This window comes from Ambystoma mexicanum, chromosome 12, assembly GCF_040938575.1.
Source record: "Ambystoma mexicanum isolate Mex_15411 chromosome 12, UKY_AmexF1_1, whole genome shotgun sequence".
Classification (NCBI taxonomy): domain Eukaryota; kingdom Metazoa; phylum Chordata; class Amphibia; order Caudata; family Ambystomatidae; genus Ambystoma; species Ambystoma mexicanum.
Window position 1 is genome coordinate 465,115,338 of NC_090936.1, and position 27,097 is coordinate 465,142,434.

Below are 27,097 nucleotides of genomic sequence, written 5' to 3' on the forward strand. Positions count from 1 at the left end.
TCAGAATGCAGGCCTATGACACCATACCTGTGGAAAAAGATGCAGGGCAGTGGGGCAAAACAGTAACTAGATTTAACAGAAGCTTGATTCAGAATGTAGGCCTATTACAGTACTGGAATCGTTGATTTCCTACCTGATTGTTGCAGCAGACATGGGTCTAGGCATGGCAGGGCTGGACCAACCAGGGCGAACAGGCAAACAGGTGATGAGGTGCCTAAGGAGGTGCCCTTTGCCAGAAACCTTCACCAGCTGCCCCGGCAAGGCTGCCATGGGTGGAAGGCTCAAATAGGTGTTTCGGGTCTCATGATCCAGAGCACCAATCAGAGGTGGCAAGGACGGGCTGAGGGAGGAGGGAGGAGTGGCTGGTTCTCAGGCCCGATGGCCATTGAAGGGAGTGCTGTGGTGCAAAAAATAAATAAGTAAATCTGGGCCCGGATTGCGCAGTGTACTTGGGGAGGCTGGGGCCCTGTGCAGGGATGCAAAGCTGCGATAGGCAGAATGGGCATCTCTGAGAGCCCCTTCGCTGTGTCTTTTTGTTTTTCTGTGTTCCAGAGCACCAATAAGAGGCAGCAAGGGCGAGCTGATTGAGGGGGACGAGGGGCTGGTTCTCAGGCCTGATGGCCGCTGAATGGAGTGCTGCACCGTGAAAAGTAAATCGTTCTGGGCCCAGATTGGGTAGTGTACCTGGGGAAGCTGGGGCACTGTGCAGGTATGCAAATCTGCAACAGTAAGAATGAGCACCTCTCAGAGCCCCTTTGCTGTGTCTTTTTGTTTTTCTGTGTCGCTTTTGTAGTCAAATAAACATTTGATTGATTGCTATAATATAAGTAGAGAGAGACCTGGTTGGCATTGATTGACACACAAATGGCTTTACATAAGGATTTGACTGGCAAAAGCTTTATTAGGGACTGTGTACAATGTAAGGCAAAAATAATAAACAGAGGCTTTTAAAACAAATACCAAGATTGTCAAGGTGGTGATTGCAACGGATGTGGGCAGTGCTTCAGGAGAACTTAAAAAGAAAGGGTCTCTCAGGGAAGTTTAATAGTGTCCAAAAGAACATTCCTGGTTCTGTATAATTCCAGCACTCGATCTCTTCCAAAACATAAATTCAATTAACCATATGCTTGTAAGTCTTGGGTTTAGGGGGGCTACTGCACACACTCATTCTTTGGTATTCGTAGGGTTTCAATGGTCGATTCCCGGTTTTGGTTTTAAGAGGTCTCAGAACACTTCTGCTATGGTTTCCATGAGGTGGAGCCTCCTTCCTCATCCCAGCTTCAGACGGGAGCCTTTTGGTAGCTTTGATAGGTCATGCCGCAGTGTAGTCAGCCTTCAACCACTGTACAGGTCCACAGGAAGACTGAAGGTCACCCTAAACTCTGGTCCTAGAACTCCCAAGGGTCCTTACTAAATCCCTTCCCCTTATCAACCTGGTTCTAAGCCATCTTTTGTGGTCTTCCTAGGCTTTTTGCCTCAAGTCTTGTTCCTACAGGATTCTTCTCTAGACCCTCCTCTCTTCGTTCTGCGGGTCACTTGCTCCTCCAGGACGCCTTGGCATGAGTTTGTCCCTTCACCCATCCTAGGTCTACCAATTGTGCCATAAGGTCCACCACCTTCTCCTACTTGCAGCTGTCCTTCCACCACCCTACTGACCTGAGGGAAGAATATTTGTATTCTTCTGAAAGTGTTGATATTCTGCTGTTTTAGATTTCCTCTTTTTTCTCTGCTGTTATGAGCTTTGTTTCAGCATAGACAAGTTAGAATAGAAATATGTTGCCTAATTTCCAATATATCTGGCCACTTCTGTTAAGGTTGGTAAAACCATAGGAGACTTCAGTTATTAGCTAATGGAATGTTATCAGGCCAACGCAGCAATGGTCAAGCTACCACTGTAAAACGATGACTGCCCTATGATACCTTGGTGCAGGAAAGCATCTAGAACAATAAGTAACTCTTAAGGATTAGCAACTTGGAAAAGTGCTTGTATGTGGGAAAGTGGCTTGTGGCAAAAGGTAACCGTCTGTCTGTAAGTAGTTGTAGGCCCTTGGCCAGGTGATTGGCACAGTAGGTGCATCAAAGACAAGGACATACTAAGGGATTAGTGGAAAAGAGACTTGGCGGGGCTGTGCTCCTGAAGGCATCTCCCCAGGACCATTCAAGGCAATCCTTTGTATTGTTCTACTAAGATGCAGGTTCTTTCTTTGGAGCCTATAACAGAGTTTTGGAGGGGAGGTCAGGTTGCTGTTTGAAAGTTAGAAGGCGGGGCCTAAATTCGTGTGGGCTCTCCTGTTGTGCTAAAGCAGTAAAAGCATGTCACACCAATACCTGGGACTGGCAGAAAGTGATAAGTGCAAATAAATCAACTGATCATTAAAAATATCGATAATCTTCTAATAGTGTTTTCAGAAATGTAGGGAGGAAAGGGAATATACAACACATGGAGCAAAGATGCGCATTACCTCAGTTTCTGCTTGACAGTCACGTGCAGCAACAAGGTCCCTCATAAGATTGCAGAAGAACCCGTTGACCTGCTTCTGCTTCTTGTTCGGAAAAAGGCGCAGAAAGAAGTTCATGACGTGTGGAAATGCCACTATGCGGGGAAGAAAAACAGCTAGATTAGCACTAATGGGTATCCGGCTGATTTATTTGATTGCTCCATACATTATCATCATTTATTTTTACAGCATAATAATACTATTAAGAGTGCATCAGGAAACATTAGGTCACATGACAGACTAGTCTGCGAACAAAACAAACATTGATGTACAGTGATACAAAAAATAATCAAATGGGGAGAGGGGAGTCTTGGACAACCTACAGAGATTCTGCGAGCCCTGGGTGCATCGGACCTCCAGCAAGCCTCTGAAACTTCTCAACCTTCTCTGGAGATCTTGGCAATTTAGATTTGAATTCCAAACTTGGGCCAATGCCATCTGACACTGATCTGAGCATCCCAAGGAACAGCAGCTTTTCACAGCGGCATTGCAGGTCTTCAAGTGAAATTGATAACCCTCCTTGTGGTTTAAAAGCCGTAGTGGCTATATTTAATTATGCATGGAACATTACTGGGGAGCAGTGGAGATCGCAGAGAGTGGGAACAGTGAACTCCTAGAGAGGGATGCATCTTGGCCTTTGAGAAGCCAAATTCTACATAAGATGCGATTCATCATGCCAAGTGGCAACTTTGCATACTGAGCATTCTTCTAGTTCACAAAAGTCAGGAAGAAGCCACGGTCTAATCAATACATAGTGGGCCGAATCCCGGAAGAGATGTGACATGAAGAAAGAATGAATTGACCTCCATCTCCATCTGATCTTGGGCATTAGTCCTCTGAATGCATTAACAAGTGAGTTCCTGTAATGAATGTATGTATGTATGTATGTATGTATGTATGTATGCATGCATGCATGCATGTTTTAGTATGTGCAAACATTCACCAAAAGGCATCTTGGCACTGTTACAAAAGATGATCACACAGGGTAAAATATGCAGTAGTGTTAAAGACATCTGAAAAGAAAGGTCTTCAAAGGTTTCCTAAATTTTAAAAATGTATATTCTTCACGCAGGTCTATAGGTAATGTGCAAACAACATAACAAGAGGCTCCTGACATATTACAATTCAATTACTGAATTCAAAATATCCTTTTTTTTAAATTGCTAAGGGCAAATTTGTACAACGGAAGCAAGGTGATGATAACATGAATATTTTGTTATCAAAATCTAATCTAAAACCATTAGTACGCAAATTACATTCAAAAAAACACATTGACAACAATTCATCACATAAAACATGTACACTCAAATTAGCAGCACAAACTATTTTATTTAATTCCGACCCAAGTGTCCTTCAATCAGATACCATAAATCTCCCCCTTGTTCACCTCTATTCCTAGGGTAAGGTGCAATTCAGAACATGTAAATATCCGTTGGGAACATAGTTCCCAAGCCCTGTTCCTAAAGTGCATAAAGGATGTAAGTTCTAGTGCTTCTTTTCATTATGCACAAAAATAGAAATCCCTCACCCAACATGTAGGACTACTACACAAATGCACTAAATTATACAGAGGATATAAGAAACAGCACGGGGGATTTATTAAGCAATAAGCCCTGAGCCGTGGGGCATTACCGAATCAGGTAATGCCCCGGGGCCCATAGTTACATGCCCGAGTGAATAGTATTGTTTTTGTGTTCTGCAACGCGGCATCGTTTTGGAATAGAGAACAAAAAAAAAAAGTTTAAAAAAATGCTCGCCGGGAAGGGAAAACTGAGTCCGTTTTCCCTTTCCATGGCGGCCATCGGGAACGGAAGCGCTGGGGACAGAAGTGTTCCCAGCATGTTTGCTCAAGAAAAAGTACCAAAAAGAACGTAAGTGGGGTTGGGATGGCAGGGAGGGGATTGTTTATAGGGTGGTGGGGAGGGACAAAACAATTACCTGAATTCCCAGCGGGGGAGGATGGCAGCCTCCAGCCGTGTGGCGGCTCGGAGCGGGGATTGCCCTTTTTTGAGCCTCCTCATTGGCTGAAGGGCCGCCACGCCCCCCGCCGAGAACAAACAAAAGGAATCCCAGGGCAGGGATTCCCCGTCGGGTAAAGCCCCGGCAAGGGCCAATCAGATTGTTACATTCTGATTGACCCTTGCTGGGTACCAATTCAAACTATTTTCCTGTATTTCTATCCCAACACAGACCACTCCTTAATCAAGCAGTACATTTCTTCCTGCTTTGTTGTACCACAAGGGCCTATGTCCAATACGCAGTCTGCTTATGCCACCATTCCATGAACCTCAGTCCAATGCTCTGCGCTCTACCCTTCATGCGAATATCTACACGCAGGTGCACAGACTCAATTCTTATCTTAACGGTTTGGCGGACATCCTATTCCCAACCACCTTCTTCCGGGCAGGACAAAATATATACCCTGCAGGCAAATATAGAGAGATTATTTAATCTCTCACATATAAAACAATCTTCATTCCCAACCCTTGATTCAACTATAGAACTGTTTTGCTTTCCATAAAAGGGCACAGATATAGTAATTCTTTTTCTCCCCAATACACAAACTACATAAAACAAAAGGTTAGTAGTACATCACCATTAAAGTGCCTTTTCTGTAACTCTTCATCTCTGATCAAATCTACACTGGGGAACTCCAGACCAGATGAACAGAGAGATTTGTGCTTAACGGGCAATTAGGAAGCAATACGTCTATCCTTCCCCCAAAGCTCCATCTGATCTCCTGATGTGGTGCTCCCTAATTTAAACCTCCCACAAATTCAGGATAGTACTTTTCCAGAAATTTCACCTGTTGCAAGCATTCATTGGCATTTGGCCAAACTGTCACATGGAAAACTCCAAGAGGCCTCTTTGCCATGGCAGCATGAAAGACAACACAGTTTGCTTTCGGCCCCTGCAACGTTATCAGGCACTTTACTCAAAACAATCCCTCAAAACCTGCAGACTGCAACAATACATTTTTCTAGTGATTCAAAGAATGCAGACAGTATTCATAGCTCACATTAAAATGCAGCCTTCACTGAGGCTTGAGGAAAATATCCACTGCTTCATCCAGAATGCATTTCGAATAGACTGCAAGTTTTTCAGTCAAAAATACTACATTTTGAAAGCATTGCAACAACATGATTTCCATTGCCCAAAACTGACCTTATCAGTGTTGTACATCGAAGATACACAATCGCTGGGACCACGTCACACAGATCCAAAGGCCTTCACCTGAGGCACAATCCTAAATAGCAACCATAGTGTCTTTTAAAATCACAGAATTGAAGTCAGACCTATACTAGTCCAACCACCACCAGATACCTCATTGTTCAAAAACCACCTGGGTTGTGTCCCCTGTTCAGCTAAACAGAGATTATGTAGAGCACCCATGCCTCATTGTGACAAATCCACATAGTAAGAGGGATATTGGCTCATAGTCCACTGCTGCCACACAAAACCTCCTACACCTCCTGGTGCCTATATAAAGCTGGCTTGCAGCCATGTATCACAAATGTGGCTGCATGCCCCGGGCTAGTTGTTATGTTAGTGTTCAGCAAAAGGCAGTCTTCGCCAAGTGAGGCATTGTCCCCCATGCTAGGTTTCCTTGGGTGCGCAAGTGCCATCACAAGGGAACTTCGCGATTCCTGATTTCACAGCTCCTCCATGCACCCCAGTGGTGATCCCCATCTCCTGTGCAAAAAGCAGCATGGAGGTATGCGTTCCACTTACATTTCCCTTCTACGATATGGAGTACCATCTGATGACTTAAGCTACCAAGGGCACCCACGTGTCCCTTCCCAAAATGCCAGGCTGGAAGGAAAAGGGGGATTACCAATGAGTAATCCAATGCACCTATGCTGTTTGATCTGGGTGCAAACATCTGAGGTTACAAAAGAGGACATTTTTTACCAATTTATGATCCCAAGGGCTCTCACCTCATATTCACAAATCTGCATGCCTGAGCTCCATGCAGCGTATTCCTGTGGGCGTTCCAACCTGCAGTCTGCTGACTGCAATTAAATCGTGGCTGTAATGTAACATCAGGCTCTCGACCCAGGTGTGTTTCTCCACTAAACTGCTGCATCAAGAATCTCATGTGCGACCCGCGTGGTCCTCCACCTTGGGCATATTGTATGTCTCCATGTCCATATCTAAAACACTCAAATTGCAGTATCCATTACCAGGGAGCTGCACCCAGTAATCTAGTGCACTCTTGTGCTACGCCACTGTAGAGTACTTGTGAAGCATCACCCTGTACCTTTTTAGAATCTTTTAGTGAATGGAGGATAGCACAGGGGCAACGCACTGGTCCTGGAAGCAAGGCCATGCAAAGCAACAGAGGTTCGAATCCTGGATCCGCACTTATAAACCAAACTCAGGTATGGTATTAGGCACGTTGTAAAAAATTCATTAAATTAGAAGGGGCGTATCTGGACTCAGTGTATGTCATACAAAGGTATATAAATGCACCCACTCTCCTGGTATAATAGAATAGTCACTTGTTTGTACCAATAAGGTCTCCTATGACTGTCTCACCACCCTAAGGGGCGGTCAGTGCATCAAGGTCTAATCCTGAAGCCTGGGTAAGGATAATAAACATCACCCAGCACCCCAGAGCTCAAGGTGTGAACACCTGCTTTGCTCCTGGAGGAGTCCTGCCTGAGCCTACATGTTCACTCTAATGTGCCACTCAAGGAAAATCCAGTGCTGCCCCAAGGGGTTATTCAAAAATGTCATTCAGCTCTCCAGTGTGAGTCTGCAACTTGTAGATCCACCAGCGTTCTTTATGATTTAAACTGCTGGCTGGATTTCCGGCTCCCCCCACTGTATCCAAGACCCATCAAGATATTTCATCCACTGTGTGCTGGTTCACTATGTAGTGGGCCACTAGGAGGGCACCCTGTTTCCTGCACCTTATCCTTGACCTATGCTCCACGATCCTCTTGTGGACATGTCTCTTGGTCTACCCTACATACATTTTCCCACAAGGGCACTCAATGCAATATATTGCATTCGGGGTCCTGCAGTTCGTAAACGGTCTCAATTCCCAAGATCTTCCCACTATTTCCATGGTTTTCATTTTCCTGTAAAAAGACACTGTACAGGTCGCACATGGAAAATGACCCTGAACCGGTCTGAGATTCCACAAAGTGTTCTTCACCGGTGTCTTGCAAAATTGAGAGTGCACTAAGTATTCTCTCTGGTTTTTGGACCTCTTGTAGGCCATGCAGGTAATAGGTTCCTGCGGGAAGGATAGCCTAACCAGAGGCCAGAATTTCTTAATAATACTCTTAATCCTAGAGGTGTTTGGGCAATAGGTAGTCACGCATGTAATCCGTTCCTCGTACTTTTGTCACTCCCTTGGTTGGAGAAGCACCCCCGCGTGGTGAACCCTGCCCTTTTCTTGGACTGTACTGGCAATTTCCTTGGATATCCTCTGGCTTTTAGCCAGGCTTCCAGACCCCCTGTATGCTTGTAGAAAACATCAACAGTCTATCAATTGCACCTCACGCATAGATACTGGCCATACTGAAGTTTTTGCTTTAAGGACAACGGATGCTAGATATCAAAGTGTAATAGTGTGTTTTTGTCTGTGTCCTCCTGAAACAGACTGCAGCTCAATTTTCCTGCTTCATGCCTTATAGATAGATCCAAGAAATGGATCTCTACTGTGCTCGATACCAGGGTAAAATGTATATGGCCATTACAAACTTCAAGCCAGGTCAGAAAGATCTTGAGATTTTTTTGGGTCCTCTTCCAAATGAAGATGACATCATCTATATATCTCTGCCATTTTCGAATGTTACTGAAAAATGGCGAATTGTCGGTGAAAATATATAGCTCCTCATACCAGTCCATGTAGATAATGGATAAATGGATAAATACAAATAGATAATGGCCAGGCTCTGTGCAAATGCTGAGCCATGGCTGTCCCTCACACTTGTTGAAAAAATACTTTTTCAAATCTGAAGTAATTCCGAGTGAGTGCAATTGCCATCGAGTCCAATTTGAATTCCACCGGAACTCTCTGTTGTAGATTATGTCGTGTCAGGGATTCCCTGGCGCATTCAATGGAATGTCCCTAGGTAATCTTAGTATATAATGCCCTGATGTCCATTATAACAAGGATTTCTTCACTACAATCAAATATTTCTCCTTCAAAAAAAGGAATAGTAGCTATTGTATCCCGTGAGTAGGATTCACATTTGATGCTCACTGGTTTCAGAAATTGGTCCTCAAATTTACTAATGGGCTCCCAACACTGACCCACACCCAAGACGATTGGTCGACCCGGGGGTGTGGCAGCATTTTTTTTAATCTTCGGGCACGCATAAAAGGTGGGTACTCTATCTTCTGTTTCATTCAGAAACTCAAATTCCTTAGCCGAAATGCAACCCCTCTCTGGACGCCGAATGTGGTGGTTTGCAGAATCTCCCGTTTGATCACCTGTGTAGGGTCATGATGTAACTTGGTGTAATTTTCTGCATTTCCCAGCAGAACCATCACCATCCTCTGTTATTGATATTGGTTCTGCACCACTATTCTCCACCTTGATTGGCTTAAAAATCAGCTCTTGGCTAGAACTCAGGGACTTCAGGGCTACTTTTAGCTTCTCCTCCATAAACATGGTTTTCCCCCTCCCCCTATCAAGGATAAATTTGTGCTTTGGAGGGAGTTGTTGCCCAGTCACCTGCAATTGAAAAAAGTGTGAGAATACAAGTACCAGAATCCTTAGAGACATCAATGTGAATTAACCTGAAACACCTTCAAAGGAAATGCAACTAGACACACCTGAAAAGGAAAAGAAACACAGCCTCCCTGATGATTGATGGAGTCAAGAAAACGTTTGGAGGAGAAGATTATTTGTTGCTACAGCAGGAAAACTTGACTGGGAACCAGAGTGCACGCCTTGTCATCATTTTTTAGACTACTTTTAGTTGGTTAGTCAAATTGTGTCCGACATTGCCACCGCCTTTGCAGAGTTGTTGTATTACTTCCATAATAGACCTCTCAAAAGTAACCAGTTCATTAGGAATTTGGCTATCTGTTGGCGTAAATGAGGACCTGGGTCTGAGAGCCATGTCTTCTAGATCCTCCTCCCTATCGCTATTTGTGAAAAACACTTTGAGCCGAAACGTCCTAAAGAAACGCCTCAACTCAGACTCCATCTAAAAACCAGTTTGTTTGATAAGTCGGCCCATGTGACAACCCTTTTGCTAGGACTGCCTGTTCCTCGTGAGTGACTGTTACCCCTGCCAGATTGAAAATGGGCAGAGTCAGTTGTGGATTTATCTCCTCCAGGAACGTCTCGTGGGTTGATACCACCTCTGTCCCTCGGTGTAAAAAGCGTCCCGATAGGCGTGAGCCGGGTTCTGTCCTCTGGGATCCCCACGCCCTAAAAAAGGCATCCTTTGTCCACACGGTGGACCATAGTTAAATTAATTCCCACTACTGGAGGCAATGTGCTCCAGTGTCTTGCTGCCCATATCGAAAAGGTTTGCTCACCTGCCCTAGCTTTTTAAGCTTAGGGATAATCAAGAAACCACTCTGAGTCAGAGCATTGGGATCTTGCTGGTTAGTATCTTTGAAAACGCCTTGTGTGGATCGATGGAATAGTGTAGTGAATAGGTTTATGTACCAAACATAACGATTTCAAAAGCCAATGTCAAGATTTGATTATTTAATTCCTGGTAAAAAATGATCACATTTCCTAACCTCAGCAACCAAGGAGCTGCTGCATTTGCCATTTGTTTTGATCGAAGGCCCAGATATATGCAGCTACCAAAATCCAATCTGAAAGAGATTGAGGCATTATCCACCATAACCTGATGTGAGAGAAACAGATATGGAAACACAGATCAGATAGTTTAACTTTTTTAAGAGAAAAAAGCAATTTTTCACCACTGATGAAACCTGTGGGATTAAAGTAAGATCTAAGTTTGCCAATATCCTCACTTTGCTCAGCACTGGCAACGGGCAGGGACTGGAATCAGCAGGCCAGAACAAGCCATTCCAGGTGTGTCCAGAGTCATTTACCACCATCACCTCTGTTTTACTCAGGAGTGTATTTAGGAGGTTGTTTTCCATCCAGACATTAATCAAGGAAATAAAGTCTGTACATTTTTGAGATGTGAGATTTCTATCTCGCGACATATTTACCAGTATCTGTATATCATTGATATAGTTTAGGAAGTAAAAGCCTCTTGCTCCAATTATAGTTGCAAGGCGTTGAATATGTACATTTAAAAGGAGGCCTTTCCTCTCTCTGGGACATCCTGCAACTTCATATTTTGTCTTTGGAGGAGCATTGATCTAGAGCTACTCTCTAATTACATTAGCTACTCTCTAATGTCTTATTACGTAGGAATAATGTGAACCAGCCTAGCACGTTATCGTCAAACCCACATTAGTTCAGTCTTTCGACAAGAATATTATGGCCGCTGACAAATATAGGAGTACTAGTGTGCCATGCCAGTACCACCCTTCTGTACCTCAAATTTTAGTTTGTCTAATATGGAGGCAGTGATACATTTGGTTTTACCAACTTGCCTGAAGCCCACTTCCGCTGGAGCAAGGAGATTTGATAATCCCACACATTTCTGATTTTCTCTTTTTTTTTTACAGCCATCCTTTCCAGATGTTTTCTCAGGAATGGGATTTGGGAAACAGGACATTAATTACCAAGATCATCTGCATTCAAGGATGGTTTCTTTAAAAGCGGTCGTACTAAAGATTTCTTCCAAATGTCAGGTACATTGCCAGTATTACAAAGAGAATATATTTGTTTAGCATGTCGCATAGCAACATAGAAGGGCCAGTGATGTCAAGTCATAAACGGAGGGAACTCTTTAACGACTGGGCACTGGGTCATTTAATTTCAAGCCCTTCGTTGGGGGCTATTTACATTTACCTTTGTTTTAAAATCTAAGTGTGTCGCAAACCGTACCTCGGTTGGATAGAGTGGTCCAGGAAGAGGGCTCTTTATTCAAGTTTCAGGTTTAACATATGGCCACTTTCCAATGTAGAATATTTAGTGGGTATGTCCCAGTTTTTTTGTTCAAGGGGGATTTGAGCTGTAAGGGACGGGAGATGCAGTGCAAGAAAGAACAACTAAGTTAACTCTTTCTCAGTCCACCTAGATAGCTTGGCAGAGGGATGTAGGGGTATAATATCTATTTCATACACCCGAACTTATACATGAGATAAACTGCCATTTTGTTTATACCTAAATAAAACAAAGATTATTAGTAAGATTCTTATAAAAACATAGATATTGGTTTCAGGTGCTTCCCACAAGGCACATCTTATACTAAAATTAATAAAACAAAAGGTCCAATAACTCAAAACTCAGTAGGGTTGGTGCCTACAATTAGTAAGTGGTGACATCAATTAGTGTAATCACAAATACTTATTGCTTTCGAAATTTGATTACATTTCATTCTGGGGGAAACCTGTGAATGGAAATAGATGTTATTGTCTCTATTCAAAAGTTAGACAAAGTTTTTGGGATGTCTAAAGGATGTCTACATATGTTTCGGCTAAGAGTCCGCATCAACACCATCCCTGGTGTTCTGCTCTTCTAAGTTTAGCCCTCTTCAGGACAGTTAATTTCTTAACAGGTTGACATGATGTTCGATGTTTCCCCAATAGTGAAACAGGATGCTGTGGGATAAATGACAAAGTATGGGAAGTGTGTATCAGTGTTTTTTTTTTGTTAAAAAGAGAAGACCTTTAGATGTTATTAAAAAGCATAGATATTTTTGGCGTAATTCATGTATTCTGGGATTTTTTGCCCATTTTTACATCCCACTGACCTTGTCAGTATCTTGTGGTTGAACTGGAGCGTTATTTTTGTATACAAGGAAAGATGGCTTCTTTCCTGTGGGTTGCGTGATGCAAAGCCCTTTTGATTTCTGCCTTCCACTCTTAGGGAGTTGGTGAGTTTGCAGGTGGGAGGTGTCTTCCTTTTCGATGCAGTCTGTGTGGTGTTGCTGCTTCTGTATGCCTTATTTTCTGGCTGAGGATCCTGTATTTACACGAACCTGCGTTCATTATTGTTATTCATCTTTCTTTAGTTAGTATTACATGTACATTACTTTTTCATCATGCACTGACCTGAATAATTGGTTGTCTTTGATAGTGAATGGATGAAGTCTATCGATTCGTTCCGGGAATTGGAATATGGCTGTTTTATTCAGGGCGCTTCTGTTAGCTACAGGGATCAAGATCCACGGCTGTTGGAGAGAGAGAGGGGCGCAGAGTGAGACATGAATTTAACAAAGAAAAATGGGGGTGGTGTTGTTTAAAAATAAATTTGTTATGGTACATTTTATGGCGTATGGGGCCATTTTCTCATATTTTCTGCTCGCTGTACATTTGGTACTCACGTATTAATTTCTTTTTCCTTCTTCTTTTCTCTGCGCTACACCTTTCGTGTGTGATCCTTCTGGTAAATCGCGTCTGTTTTTCAACAGCGCTGGGTCCTGGGTCGTGTCGGGATTATTCTTCATCGTTTTGCGATGTTACTGGTGTGGCTCTGCGTTTTTTGTTTTTGAGGAGCTTGCTTCCTCGATACGGTTGGTCTTCGCCTTCTGTTTCCATGTGGAAGCATATCGTGAGGCACTAGACTGCCTCACTCCGTTGTGGTTATGCCGAAATGGTCCGCCATGTTGGAGGGGTGCGGCTAGGAGGTTTCTCCAGTCTGGCACTTGCTTGCTGTATGAACACTCTGCTTTAAGTACACGGTGTGCAAGTGAGCACAGTGCGCTTTATCTAAATGGGACATTGATGATGGTCCCAAACCAAGGCTACTTGATGCAAATGTTTTGCGTTTGACGTTTTATGTACATTCCGAAAAACAAAGTTTCTTCAAAACGCCGATGGTCTATGCTGCCTGTCATGCCTACATATCATTGTGCTGCATGGGGATGTTCATAATTCGCGATGTGCAGCTCCTGACTCCAGACACGGTCTCACATTAGTGCATTTTTCTGCCTATGTACGATTAGTATGTTGCTTCGAGGTGGAATTAGCTCTGTCTTGGCATGTGTGAAAATTCAAGGTCAAGTTCAAATTTGTGCATGTGTCAATATGCATCATGTTAATCTTTTTAAAAGAAAATTCCCCATTCGACTGCTCAATTTAAACCGTTTTACTGTATCCAGATCGTAAATCCATTTTTGTTCGCATTTGCGCAGTGCTAGATCTCTGCCACCACCTCTTTTAGAGATCTGCACAGTCTGGATAATAAACGTTTCGTTGGTTTTGCGTTTCAAACGTATATAATGTGCCACAAGTGGTTTGTTGGGAGTGAGATTTCTAATGCTGGATCTATGCTCACCAATGCGTTGTTTGATTTGTCTTTTTGTTTTTCCAATGTATAACAGGTGGCAAGGACACTCAATAGCATACACAACCCATTGGGACGAACAGTTGGTAAATGTTTTTAGCTGCCAGTTTCTTCCTTTGAGAGTTAGGTTTTTAAAAATTTTCGTGAGGGGGCATACGGAACAATTGCCACATTTAAAGTGTCCGGTCACTGGGGGTAGTTCCCATAGTGTTCTTTGTGGGTCAATCTTGCAGGTGCCTTTGGGATAGGTGTGGACTAAACTGTCTTTGAGGTTATTCTGTCTCTTGAGAGCGAACCTTGGTGGTGCTGGGTTGAAGTCTTCTGTTTTGATTATATGCCAGTTTTTTATGACCAGTTTTTGGAGTCCATGGCTGATCAACCCAGCACCACCTGCCCCTGTGTGCGCTCCTGTGTACGCATTAAATTACACATTATACACAGTGACAGATATATGATGATGTACAGTGGAGGCTGGTGAATCTTTTAACTGAAGAGGCTTAAAGGTTTTGCGCCATTAAACGGGATCGACAGAGCACAGTTTAGTTTAGTTTATTATTTGTATGGCGCGCCATACCCTGGAGTATCAGGGAGCAAACAGACAAGGATATGCTCAACTTAGTTACAGATACATAGAAATCAGATGAAAGTACAGATGCGCTGAGCTTGGTTACAGATATGCTCGGCTAATTGCAAGTACAAGGAAACGGCAGGAAGTGTAGACATAGACATCAGCAATATTACAGTAAGCAGATATGAACAGGGAGAAATCAAAGACAGGGGAGCATGGAGCATGCTCCTTCCTGGTCCTGTTCACGTAATATATAGTTATATACAGTTATGTACAATGTGACACGTGGAATAGTTAGCGGTCATTGGCTCTCAGCCACCTAGTGAGGTTTTGTCTAAGTTTTGCGAAAGGTTGAGGTTCTCTGACGTCATGGGGGAGGGAGTTCCATAACTGCGCAGCCTTGACCGGGAAGCTATTTCCTCCTATAGTGGCAAGTTTGAAACGTGGAACTTGGAGGCAGTTCGCGTTGGCTATTCTGGTAGGTCTGGAAGAAGTCCTTTTATGTAATCTATCCATGAGGTAAGGTGGAGCTTTGTTATTGATACATTTGTGGGTGAGGGAAGCGATTTTGAGATGAATTTTGTCTATGGTGGAGAGCCATTTGTATTCTCTTCTTGTAGAGGATATATGCTCATTTCTATTAATCTTGAGTGCTGCTCTCAAGGCATTGTTCTGGAGCACTTGAATTTTGTGGATGGTCTGTTTATTTGCTCCAATGTACAATCCATTACAATAGTCTAATTTGGATAGTATCAAGGCTCTGGCAAGTGTAATGCAACTATCTGTGGAGAGCAATTGTTTGCTCGCTCGGATAGGTTTGCATGTGTACGCTGTGGCAGAGGCTAGAGAGTTGACTTGTTTGGTAAAGTTCATGGTGGCGTCTAGGTAAAATCCTAAGGTTTTTACTTCGTGAGCTACTTTTATGTTGTTCCCATCGATAATGAAGTTGTCGTAATCAGGGCTGAGTTTGGATATATAGGTAGTGGTGCCCAGGATGATAAGCTCAGTTTTATCATCGTTCAGGCATAAGCCGTGTGTGGCCATCCATGCCTGAACGATGCTATAGATCCTGTTCACTAGGGCCAGGTCCTTGGCGTAGTCACCTGAGAGCGGGAGGAGGATCTGGGTATCGTCTGCGTAGTTGGTGTAGGCGATACCCAGATGATCCATTTAATCGAAGAGAGGCTTCGTGAAGACATTGTAGAGTGTGGGTGACACACAAGTCCCTTGTGGCACTCCGCATGTTATGGGAATTGGATCTGCTGAGGCTGATGGAGCGAAGACTCCCATGGTCCGATTACTCAGGAATGACCTGATCCACATTATGGCCTCTTTTGAGAAGTGGGCTGCTGATTCGAGGTGACTACAGAGGACTGTGTGGTCCACTAAATCGAATGCCGCTGATAGGTTCAGGAGGAGAAGTAAGGCTGCTTGGCCATTGTCTCTGCAATCGTCTATTTGGGCCTTGAGGTCTATTAACGCTGTCTCAGTCCCATGTTGCGGGCGGAATCCTGATTGACGGGTTCCAAGTAGGTGGTTAGACTCTAGGAAGTTTTGAATTTGCAGGTAAGCTATTTTATCTAAAATATTTAGAAGAAAGGGCACAGTCGTGATGGGCCTGAAGTTAGTGGGAATGGCAGGGTCAAGGGTTTGCTTCTTTAGTAGTGGCAGTACCCAGGACTCTTTTAGGTTGATCGGTACTGAACCTGAGGTAAAGGAGGAGTTAATTAGCTTGGTAATGAATGGCGATAGTTCTCTCGCAGCATCCTTGATGAGTTGTGCTGGGCATTGGTCTACCTCTATGATCGATACCTTAGAAAAGCAGAATCGGGCTCCCAACTTAGGCTGTGGCGGTGGCGCTGAGCTCTGAAGGATGTGTGGTGTTAGCGATGCCTTCTTGATGGCAATTTTGGTTTGTAGATTTGCTACTTTGTTTGTTAAAGCAAGTTGTATGCTAGAGCACCATTTTGTATCCTTGGTGCAGTTTTCTTGGGGTACAATGGGTGTTTCTAATTCTTTCAGAATGCTGAACAGTTCTTTGACACTAGATTTTGAGTTGGATATTCTAGTATTGTAGGTTTCTTGTTTGGTTAATAGTATTTCTTTCTTGTATTGGGAGGAGGCTTTGGAGAGGTTGAGTTTATTTTTGACTGATGGGGAAAGTCTCCAAATAGTTTCAAGTTTTCTTTTGGCCAGCCTGAGATTTTTTAGATGGGGCGTGAACCAAGAATTGAGGTGTTTTTTTGGTTTGCTATTTCTTAGTTTGAGCGGGGCTATGTGATCCAGGGCTGAGGTCATGGCTGCATTATAATGTTCAACTAACAGATTAGGGTCCATGCTGTCAGGAAGTGAGTTCAATTTAGGTATTATAACAGGCATCAGATTTTCTGCTGTCATTAGTTTTTTATTTCTCGTTGGCAGAGGTGGGGCGGGTGAGGACGGGGCAGTGGCCCGGTTGGTTGTCACTGTGAATAATAGCAGGTGGTGGTCAGTCCAGATCTGCGGTACAGAATCCGTAATATTTACTTCGCAATTATGTTCTGCTATCCAATCAAGGATGCGACCTTTGTTGTGGGTGGGTAATTCAACTTTTTGGGAGAATCCCAGCTCTTTCAGGATCAGAGCAATCGCTGTCGATTGGGTGTCCTTGTTGTCATTATAGCCTAGATTAAAGTCTCCTAGCACTGTTGTTTGGGGTGTATTTTTTAGGTTGTTGGACAGGGATGTCGAGATGTCCTCAGCGAAGGTTTCCGATAGGACCTGGTGGTCTGTAGATGAGGATGATGTTTAGGGTTTGGGAGTTGGCGATGGCTATTTTGACCGTAAGGCATTCACAGGATTGCATATTGGTAGTAGTGCTGATCCTCATGTCCAGGCTAGTTTTAGCTATGATTGCTAAACCTCCCCCTCGGGAGGTAAGTCTGCCCGCGCGTAGGATTGTATAGTTGTCTGGGACTGCTAGTGATAGGGCTGGGCCAGCCGCATCATGTAGCCAGGATTCTGAGATGGCTAAAATGTCTAGGTTGTCTGTGGCAATGATATCTGAGATCTCTGTGGCGTGTGCGACTAGCTACCTGGCGTTTATAAGTGCACCTTTGAGATATGGTTTGTGGTCTGCTAAGTTAAGGCAGGTGGTGTTATGACTACCTTTGGTTGTCTGTTTGGAGTTGTTTATTCTGGGTCTGTTGGGCTTGGGCTGATTCCTGGTGGGTTCTGCAATACCCTTCAAAGGTAACTGTTTTATTTTGGAATTTTAGTAGTTCAGCTTTCTTGGCTGGTAGCTCATGCAGTTTGGACAGACGAGCACGTAGTCTTAGGTTTCTGTCTGTAGTGTTGCATGGCTTTTGTAGAGTAGCGCTATCTGGATAGTGGGTCATTTTAAGTCCAGTATTGGGTTGTTGTGTGTTGAGCATGATAGGGCAGGTGCGATGGGTGGAATAGGACGTGGTGCGAGGACTCAGAGTGTTAACTTTGATGTTTATTTTGGGTGGTTGTATTCCTAATGTGATGATGAGAGCGATATACAATGGTAGCCAGGGTGACCTGTAGGCAACACCCAGGGAGTGCATGCTAAGTGACTGAGTAATAGTCAGTTAGGTGTAGTTTCAATGGCAATAGATGTGGCTAAGACTAGGCAGGCTAGGTACAGTTTCAGTAGCAATTTCAAATGGCCAAGAACAGGCATGCTAGATGCAGCTGTCATGCTAGGTACAGTGACAAGGCACAAGGGAACAATGCAAGCCAAGTGTGGTCTATTAGCGACCCTAGGGCACAGTACAGATCAAGTGTGGTCTATTAGCGACCATAGGGCACAATGCAAGTCAAGTGTGGTCTATTAGCGACCCTAGGGCACAGTACAGATCAAGTGTGGTCTATTAGCAACCATGGGGCACAGTACAGAGCAAGTGTGGTCTATTAGCGACCATAGGGCACAATGCAGTAATTCAAGCAAAATGCAGTGCCTCGATTCGAGTTTCAATGAGATGCAGGCAGAGGTTAATGTTGGCCGGACACAGATATTCGAATCTAGGCATTGCATTTTGTTTGAATCGTTGCAGATCAATGAGATGCAGGCAGAGGCTAATGTTGGCAGGACACAAATATGCAGCAATTCAAACAAAATGCAGTGCGTAGATTCGAGTTTCAATGAGATGCAGGCAGAGGCTAATGTTGGCAGGACACAAATATGCAGCAATTCAGTAATAGGCAGAGATACGGTGCAGGCAACGTGCCTCGATGCGATTTGCGAAGTGTGGATGGGAGGTGCACAGCAGGGGTGGCGTTCGGCAGTAGGCAGCAGACAGCGCCTTGGGAGCTGATAATAGTAGATTAACATCAGGAGTGGGAGCGGCGTGAGCTTACTTCTTCATACATTATATGGTAAGCATAAAGTAGCCGCACCTATGCGTGTCTCACATAGTACATGGTGGTTAGATGGAACATGCCTAGTAGGGAGTCAGAAGTCGATCTTGGCATACCAGATCTGGGGCCGGGCTTCAATGATTTTGGGAGTTCACTGCTGGTATAGGAGGGGGGGAAGGCAGGCATATACATATACAGGGGTAAAGGACGGGGCTCACCTGTGATGGGGATACAAAATGGTCGGGGTCCGGCACAATCCGGCGAACAGGAGGCAAACAGTGCCTTATCCTCGGCCTTTGCCGCAGGACGGATGCCGCCTTACGGTGGAGCGGATTGGCTGATAAACTAGGGGTTGCCTAGTAACTGAGGGAAACAGCCTCAGTTTCAGGCCGCGTTGCGCCGGCCATCTTGGGTTGGGCAGGGGCCTGGCTGCGGCGTAACGAGCTGCAGGGGGAGTGAAAGAATAGCACAATTTGCGTGCTGGCCGGTAGATTAGGCACGATGCATGTGCCTTTGCTGGAAAGGTGAGCTTAGGCCCAGAGCAAGTGCAGCTGCTAGGGATGCAGCAGGGTAACTCTCACCTTATGGATTGGTGATCGTGGATCTGCAGTGGCTTCTGCACGAGGAGGTCGCTGGAGGTCTCGGTGGAGGGGGGGAGGAGGGAGCCATAAGCAAACAAGGAGTGCTTGAGAGGGTTCTCACTTCCCAAGAAAATATTTGAAACATTAGGTAAAAATGGTGAATTTTACAGCACTTTCTTTTGAAAATTGGGCAGAAAGCCATACAGTTCGCAATTGGGTTTGTATGGTAGCACAATAGTTGCAATTCACCAACCGTGCACAAGAACATTTTCCAATGCATTTTATGCTGCCTTTGCCCACAACATATGCCAGTATACAAATATATTCATGCTAGGTGTTCCCATGTATGTCCATGCAGGCTGCACAAATATATGCCAGTATTAGCATACAAGGAAACCCAGCCAGTAAAAATGTCATGCCACAGAAAATATACCAAGGCTGGCTGTGCACCAATGGTATTATCACTGGCTAGACTGGGCTACATTGAATGTGGTCCAGTTTATCCATTTAGCAACACTTATGTTTCCTTTTTCCTTGATGCATGGTCCTGTGCATCAGGATAAAGCAAAACAAGAATTGGTAATGCGAACAGTTTGGGCTTTCGTGTAGACATGGGAAAGGTACTGCTGTATTGTTACTAACTGGCCGTTGATGGTAGCAGGTGGAAAATGTTCGAGTACCTGAGCATCTAATAGCAGTGCCTGGCAAATGCCTAATACTTATGCACAAGCCAAAACTGTTGGCTTTTCCAATGCTTGTTTGTAACAGGACTTTGAAGGACATGCATATTGCTTTTGAATCAAGTGGCTGAAGGCAGGCCTAATCAAGACATTTTTATTACACCAGTGGCCTGTTTACAACCCCAATTAAGTCATTACCTCTCAGATCACGCCTTTGAGAAAACACTGGCAGGCACTTTGAGTGCAAAGTTTGATGGTAAGGCTTGATTAAAGCTAGCTCAAAGAGTTCCCATGAAGAAGTGTTTTGGGTGGGGGGGTCATGAACTGAGTGGGAATTGCCATAGGGATTAGCATGGCCATATGCAGGTAATGGTGGGCAAATAACCAAACAGCACCTACAAGCTTTGTGTCCCTCCTCATAGGCCATTTCTCCCTATCTGTACTCTATTGCTGTTGGGCCACATCTTCCCAGATCCAGGACCCGGCAAGAAATGTCTCCCCAGATCTCAGATCTGGCTCCTCAGTCCTGGGAAATCTATGGACACTATACATTTATTTATGAATCCTGTGGTGTGTTTGTGTTTTAAACTATGTCGGGCAAGGATTTAAAAGCATGGTGGCTAGGTTCAGAAGTGAGCAACTTCCCCACAAGACGACTTGAGGCTCTGAGCAGGGGCCCTGGGAAATCCCTGTCAATGTTGACTGTACTGGAAATATTGATGTGCATTTCTTATGTTTAAAAGGTGCTCACATTTTATACTTTGCTTACAACATTATAGGGAATTGGGCTATTTTCCAGGTGTTCATGATAAATCTTCAGAGGGGCTAAAGGGCAAATGTTCATGGGGGTGACTAAAATACCTGCCCTTTACCCCCAATACTCTCCTCGCTAGGCCCACCCCCATTCCCCTGAGTTAGGTGATATGCCCCAGTAATAAAAGAGTCAATTTCCACTACTATCTGTACTCTAGAGCAATAGTTTAGGAGTATTTATTTATTTATTTATTTATACATATTTGTTAAGCGCACAAAAACAGCTCTGGGGCATCGTGGCGCTGGTTACAGAAGAGGAGGACTTAGTTACACATGGTTACAGAAGAGAAGGATTTAGTTACACATGGAAACACATGCATGCATGATTAAAAAACATTAGCAGTGTGTAGTTGTCTGACAATGGGTGGTGATGGTTTAGTTAAAGAGAGACGTTTTGAGACTTTTTCTAAAGACTGTAAGAGAGCTTTCTGCTCTTAGAGCGTAGGGGAGCTTTGTGGCAGTGCCACCCAATAGCCCAAACTAAAAAGCATGCCATGCCCCCACCCCTAGATTTAGTGGCTCACAGGGCCGCTACATTTAGGGGTGGGGGCTGGCACACACACTCCCATACAACACCCATGCATTCATCCACCAGTCACATAACTCCTTGCATGCATGCAAACATAAAACCAAACACAGCATTGACACAAAAACCAACATACACGCACACATTCATGCAAACATACATACACATTTAATTTGATTTACCTTGATGTGGTAGTTACTTTAGATACAGCTGGCTTCCACACTGTCTTACACAAGAAACCCTCTAATACTGGTTTACCAGTGCATGCTACTAGCTGCCATCCAGTACCGTGCAAAAGAAGCATTCCGTACGGTGAATTTATCCGTTACCGTCGGAATTGTACTGATCTGGCATCTTTTGATCACCATTGTGCTCGCATGGCCCTTGACTTTCTGCAACAAGGGTACAACAAACGTATTATTGAAATGGCCTACATTAAAGCCCGAGGACTGTCTAGGGACAAACTATTGTATGGCACTAAAGCTAATAAGTCCTTAGCAGATGATGAACCTAGACTCATTGTCTCCTTTGACAATGCTTCTCACAGTGTCCGTAAGATCATTGAATGACACTGGCGTGTGTTGATCTTAGATAAAGATTTATGCCCTTTACTCTCTAAACGTCCTACCATCACGTACAAAAGAGTACCTTCACTCAAAGATAAGCTTGTCTCCAGTTTTTTGTCTCCCAGTGTTCCTAGTCCTTCCTCTTCAAATTGGCTGGCGGTGTCCCCTATTGGTTTTACCAAATGTGCCAAATGTAAAGCATGTGCGCATGCCATCCCTTGTAAATCTTTTTTGCATCCGATCACTAAATGCAATCAAATCATCAATCATTCCATTAACTGTGACACTACTTTTGTTGTTTATGTCCTCTCGTGTCCATGTAAGAAGTGGTACGTGGGGAGTACTACCTGCAAGCTTAAGCTCAGAATTCTCCAGCATCTTAGGGCCATTAAAAACTTGGACCCCGCGTACCCCATGGCTAAACACTTCCAACAGGAGCATGAGAATGATGTTAATTTGCTTACATTTTTTGCGGTTGCACATATTCCCATCCATCCTAGAGGTGGAGACCGTGTCTTAAAATTGAGACAATTGGAAACACGTTTTATCTTGGATCTTGATACCAAGTTTCCCTTTGGACATAATCTTGATGAGGAGCTTTATACATTTTTGGGGACCTAAATTTGGATGTTATGGTTTATGCTTATGTTATTTCTTCTTCAGCATTTGTTGTCTTTGCATAGGTTTCCTCTGTTGGTAAATTTCTCTCCCAATATATTATATCCTTGGCCTGTCTGTATTACTTTACACCTTATTTTATAGGTGTTTTAGTGTCCAGATTGCTTATGTTCGACTAACAAAAAAAATGTTTTTCTTTTGCTGTAGCACGACCCTTAGGGACTAGAGCTTCTTCATTGTCCTTGTTTATTTTTCTTTTATTCTTCTCTCTCTTGTCCATGTAACTCGGCCTTTCTTGTGTCAGTAGTGCTGTAGTGGATCATGGCTTTTTAGTATTGTATTAGTATTAACTACTATTTATTGACATTGGCTATATAGTAGTTAATCCCCTTTCCCTACAGCCCATGTTAGATTCTTGATCCCTAGGTATGCATAAAGTTTTTACATCTTTTCTTCTTAATTGGTCAGTCATGGACTTTGTCATTTTATGCAATTTTATTGTTGTTGTTCTGGTTCCTGTACATTTGCACAATATTAAGGCTGTTAGATAGTTTCTAATGATGTTGACATTCTGCATTTTAGGCCCGGCATGTTTGCACAGTATTACACTGTTATGCACTTGCACTTTATTTCATCTTTCAATTGGGGCCAGATTACTATATTTTGTATTTCTTTATCTTTCAGCCATTGTACTTGTATTTTATTATGTTGTTACAAATGTATGCAATCGCATTTTATTCCATCAGCCAGAATGTTCAAACTTTCTTTTGTATATGTAATTTTACTGTGACTGTGGCTTTGCATTTTTGCACATTACCTTGCTGTTATTACCATATGCATATGCACTCCGCATTATTTGCACTCTAATTTGCACATTACTTTGTTGCCATTATTGCCTGTGTATGCACTTTGCAATTTTTGCACTTCTATTTTTGCTGCTACAACATCTTGCATTTGCACTTTATCTCCAGTTAAATTGAATTACAAATTCATACCTTTTTTGAAAAGGATCAAGATTTATGCCATTTGTTTTTTCATGTGGCTATTTAATACATTGCGCCTCCATTTGGAATTATGTGTTCCTATATACACTGCTTGGCTGTTACTACTGACAGCGGATTTACAGTGTTGCCTGTTATGGAATATGTACATTGTAGCCTTCTTATTTTGCTGTTTCCATGATCTTGTTTTCAGCGCTTTCAATTGTTTATGTGCTGTTTGATTGTTGGTGTTTTATTACAGCACTTCATTCCATCATGGCTGCTGCTCTTTCCATCTGTCTAGGCACTCCTTTGAGTTTCATGGACATAGTTAAAGGACTACATTGGTAAACAACTATTAAGATGTCTTAGTCCCTTGTCTTTTCACGTGACCAAGCACTCAGTTGAGTGTGAAACGCGTTGTGTGCGGGCCGTTTTGACAGGCGTCCTGCCTCTGTTTTTGCTACTGTTCCAGCTATATTTTGTAATTTTTTGTTTATTTTAAACAAATCTATTTGTGCAACATTAAACACTTTTTTATGACCTCTTTAGTGTTGTGCGCTGTGCTTTTTCCGTTTGGAAATTGGGCATTTCTTGTTCATTTTTACTGCGGAGAGTGCGGTTCATTTTCCTCTTCTTTTTCGATATTTAATTTATAAACACATTTATTTTAAAATTAAAATAAAACGCTTACCTTACCTCCATGCGCCCTTCAAAAGCGTATGAGCAGCCACGGGAGGACCAGATGATCCTCCTTTCACTCCGACACGTAGGAACACTGCCTGGCAGGAGAGGAGGCTCTCTCGTGTCAGTCAGCGTGTTCACGCTGTGGGTCTCTGCAACGTGAACTTGTATCGCTGATTGACAGGGGAAGAGTCCTCTTGTCATTCAGCGTGTCTATGCTGTCAACTTAATAATGGGAGGCAGTGGAGCTCACTTCTGAGTCCCGCAGTCTCGCAATATTTTGCTGTTTGTTGTGGAGCCAATGGAAATGCAACAAGCAGCAACATCCTTGTTACCCTTTTGCTACCCTTTTGCATCCTGACATGCAAAATGAGTAAACGCTGCCTGCCTTTTACACATGGCAGACAACATTTACAATGGATTCCACATGAATCCACAGCATTTACGCAAGCATGAAAATACATGCTGGCACAGATACCAGAGTATTTGTATGGCAGAGAGGAAGGGTGAGGTATACTCATAGCTTACGATCCGCGCCACATATCGGCATTAGATATGAACCGAACCATACGAGTCATGCATAAAAGTCGTACGCGCAACTTTTACACATTACATTTACATTCCGGCTCATCGGAAATTTCTCCTCAGGCAGTGTGGGAAGCAAATTCTGAGTGTGGGAAGTGGTTTCTGGATGTTGGTGTGGTCAAAATGTTAATTAACTGCAATGTAAATGGTTCATTATTTTCTATAAACGCTGGTGTATTTCACTTGTTGTTTCTTCATTGACGCCATCAATATCTCAGACTAATGCGGATATAAAAAAGAAGCGTAGTACTTACTCGCGAGGATCAGTATTGGCTTCACGGGAGTAAATAAGTCCAGAAACATTTTCACATGTTTAATGAGGGGTTCATCCGGGTTCTCTTCAGAGTCTACGACTGTACTGAACACCAAGCTAGAAACAATGTCCATGGTCAAGCCACTGTAGTACCTGAAAAGATACACATCACATCCTCAGTATCTCGCTCCATAGCCATGTCTTTGGGGGTCATCAAGTTTACAGTTTTAGCAAAAATTAAGTCTGTGCAAACCCATCAAACAATATAGGTAGATACACAATATACAAGAAATAGAATTGATAAAACACACTCGTTGCATGAGTCGACATTACTAATGACATTGGCATCTTCTGTAGCATGTTGGTCCTAGGCACTATTTCATGTTCATTTTTCTGCAATCACAGGGAAATCAAGCCACTCCAAGGTTAATTTCCTGCCTTATGACAATGTCACTACTAAGTAAAGAAACACCAAGGTCAAAAAAATGTGGTGAGTCTGAGGCACTCAGCAAACTTTATATGGGGGAAACAAAGGACTGCCGACTGGGGTGGTTCGGCCACTGCCTGATGTCCCCCCTAAAGTGTGGAAGGAACAGGATTCCCGAGCTTAGAATCCCACCAGCGGTGCAGTACATCCCCAAACCTTGGGATGAGACCGTGGCTACAGACATCTAGCATGGAGAAGATGTTTCATCATTCCTTCAGAATGGGCATCACAGAACACGGGGAGAAGGGAGAGATGCGCCAGCTTACGTGTAAATATGAGAAATCGCCAGTAGCATACACCAGAATGCATCTGGCGACCTCCAAACGCTGCAGAGCCACAGGCAGACATCGCGGCGTTCCCGAAAAGGTGCTGAAGACTGCGCACACCTCCAAACAGGTACACGTGGAAAGTGCATGCCCATAGACCCTGATTTCCAATCATCCAATCCAAGACTACATTTAATAATCACTTAAGGGAAGGGGTTATTGGTTCCCTATCCTCCGGCTAATTCGGTAAAGAGAAACAAAGTATGACCAGAAAGAGTCAATCTGGAGTCAGCTTACAAGAAAGCCCACAGTCGCATGGGTCTAAAAGAGGCTGCAGGCAGTCCCTTGTTGGCTTGGACCCAGAGGAGATGGACGCGTCAACCACTGCTGGAAGGGAGACAGCTGACCCAGAGGAAGTGGATGTAACTTCCTCTGTGCCCGCAACAGAAGGGGGAAGACCCCACTTGGGAGAAGGCGGTCATATTGCTGGAGCTGGTGAAGGATAAAGCTTTGCAACTAAGGACTGGGAAGGAAGGTTTCCAAGACAGGTCCAATCTGGGACTGAGCTTGGGGTGAATTGAATGGAAAGAAGTGGAATAACCTGGTGAAAAGTGTGGCAGGATAGTCTCAAGACTTGTAAAAGGAATAAGTGGCAAAAATGGTGTCTCCAGAACCCTAGGACATGTGATATCTGTTACAAAGGATGCCAGTAGAATCCAAAGACTGGTGAAGTGAGAGGTTGGTGAAAGGGCAGCCAGCAAGACCTTGATAGTGGAAATGGCAATGCCTGGTGAGAGTAAACCAGAGCCTGTTGAAAGAAAAAACATGGTGAAAAAGGGACGCCAGAAGACTTCTTAGAATTGGGGAAGTAAAAGGCTGGTGGAGAGATGTCAGCAAAACCTTGGAAGTGGAGAAGGAGACCCCAAGTGGCAAGGGCACCAGGAAGCTGAGAAGAAGATTGACAGCAGAGAAACCCCTTGGTACTGTGATTACTCCTTAAGGTAGGCCAATGGCACACATGTTGGTGAGTTGTTTTGCTAGATTCTTGCTACACATATCAGTGACCGGCTGTGGATATTTTATTCAAAGGGAACGTTGTACTTTGAGTTGCATACACCAGAGTTAGCCTGTGGAGCTAACGGAACTGCTCAAGCTTAGGTCTGTGGAACATTTTAGTTGCCCAGCTCAGCTGAACATTTATTTGGGTAGCCCAAGGCCTCCCTGGAGGGACGAGGGCTGATTAGGACTAGGTTTAGAATCTTTTGATTTAAACAACC

The 27,097-nt window shown here is 43.7% G+C and overlaps 1 protein-coding gene across 1 annotated transcript in view; it reads right to left on the reverse strand.

Annotated features, from left to right (window-relative positions):
* Positions 1-27,097, reverse strand: part of TBXAS1 (thromboxane A synthase 1) — a 548,307-nt gene that overhangs the window by 120,538 nt on the left and 400,672 nt on the right. The window contains exons 8-9 of the mRNA XM_069628729.1: positions 25,069-25,220; positions 2,463-2,593 (exon numbers count right to left, since the gene is read on the reverse strand). Coding sequence (XP_069484830.1) covers positions 2,463-2,593; positions 25,069-25,220 — 283 coding nt within the window. The remainder of the gene's footprint in view (positions 1-2,462; positions 2,594-25,068; positions 25,221-27,097) is intronic.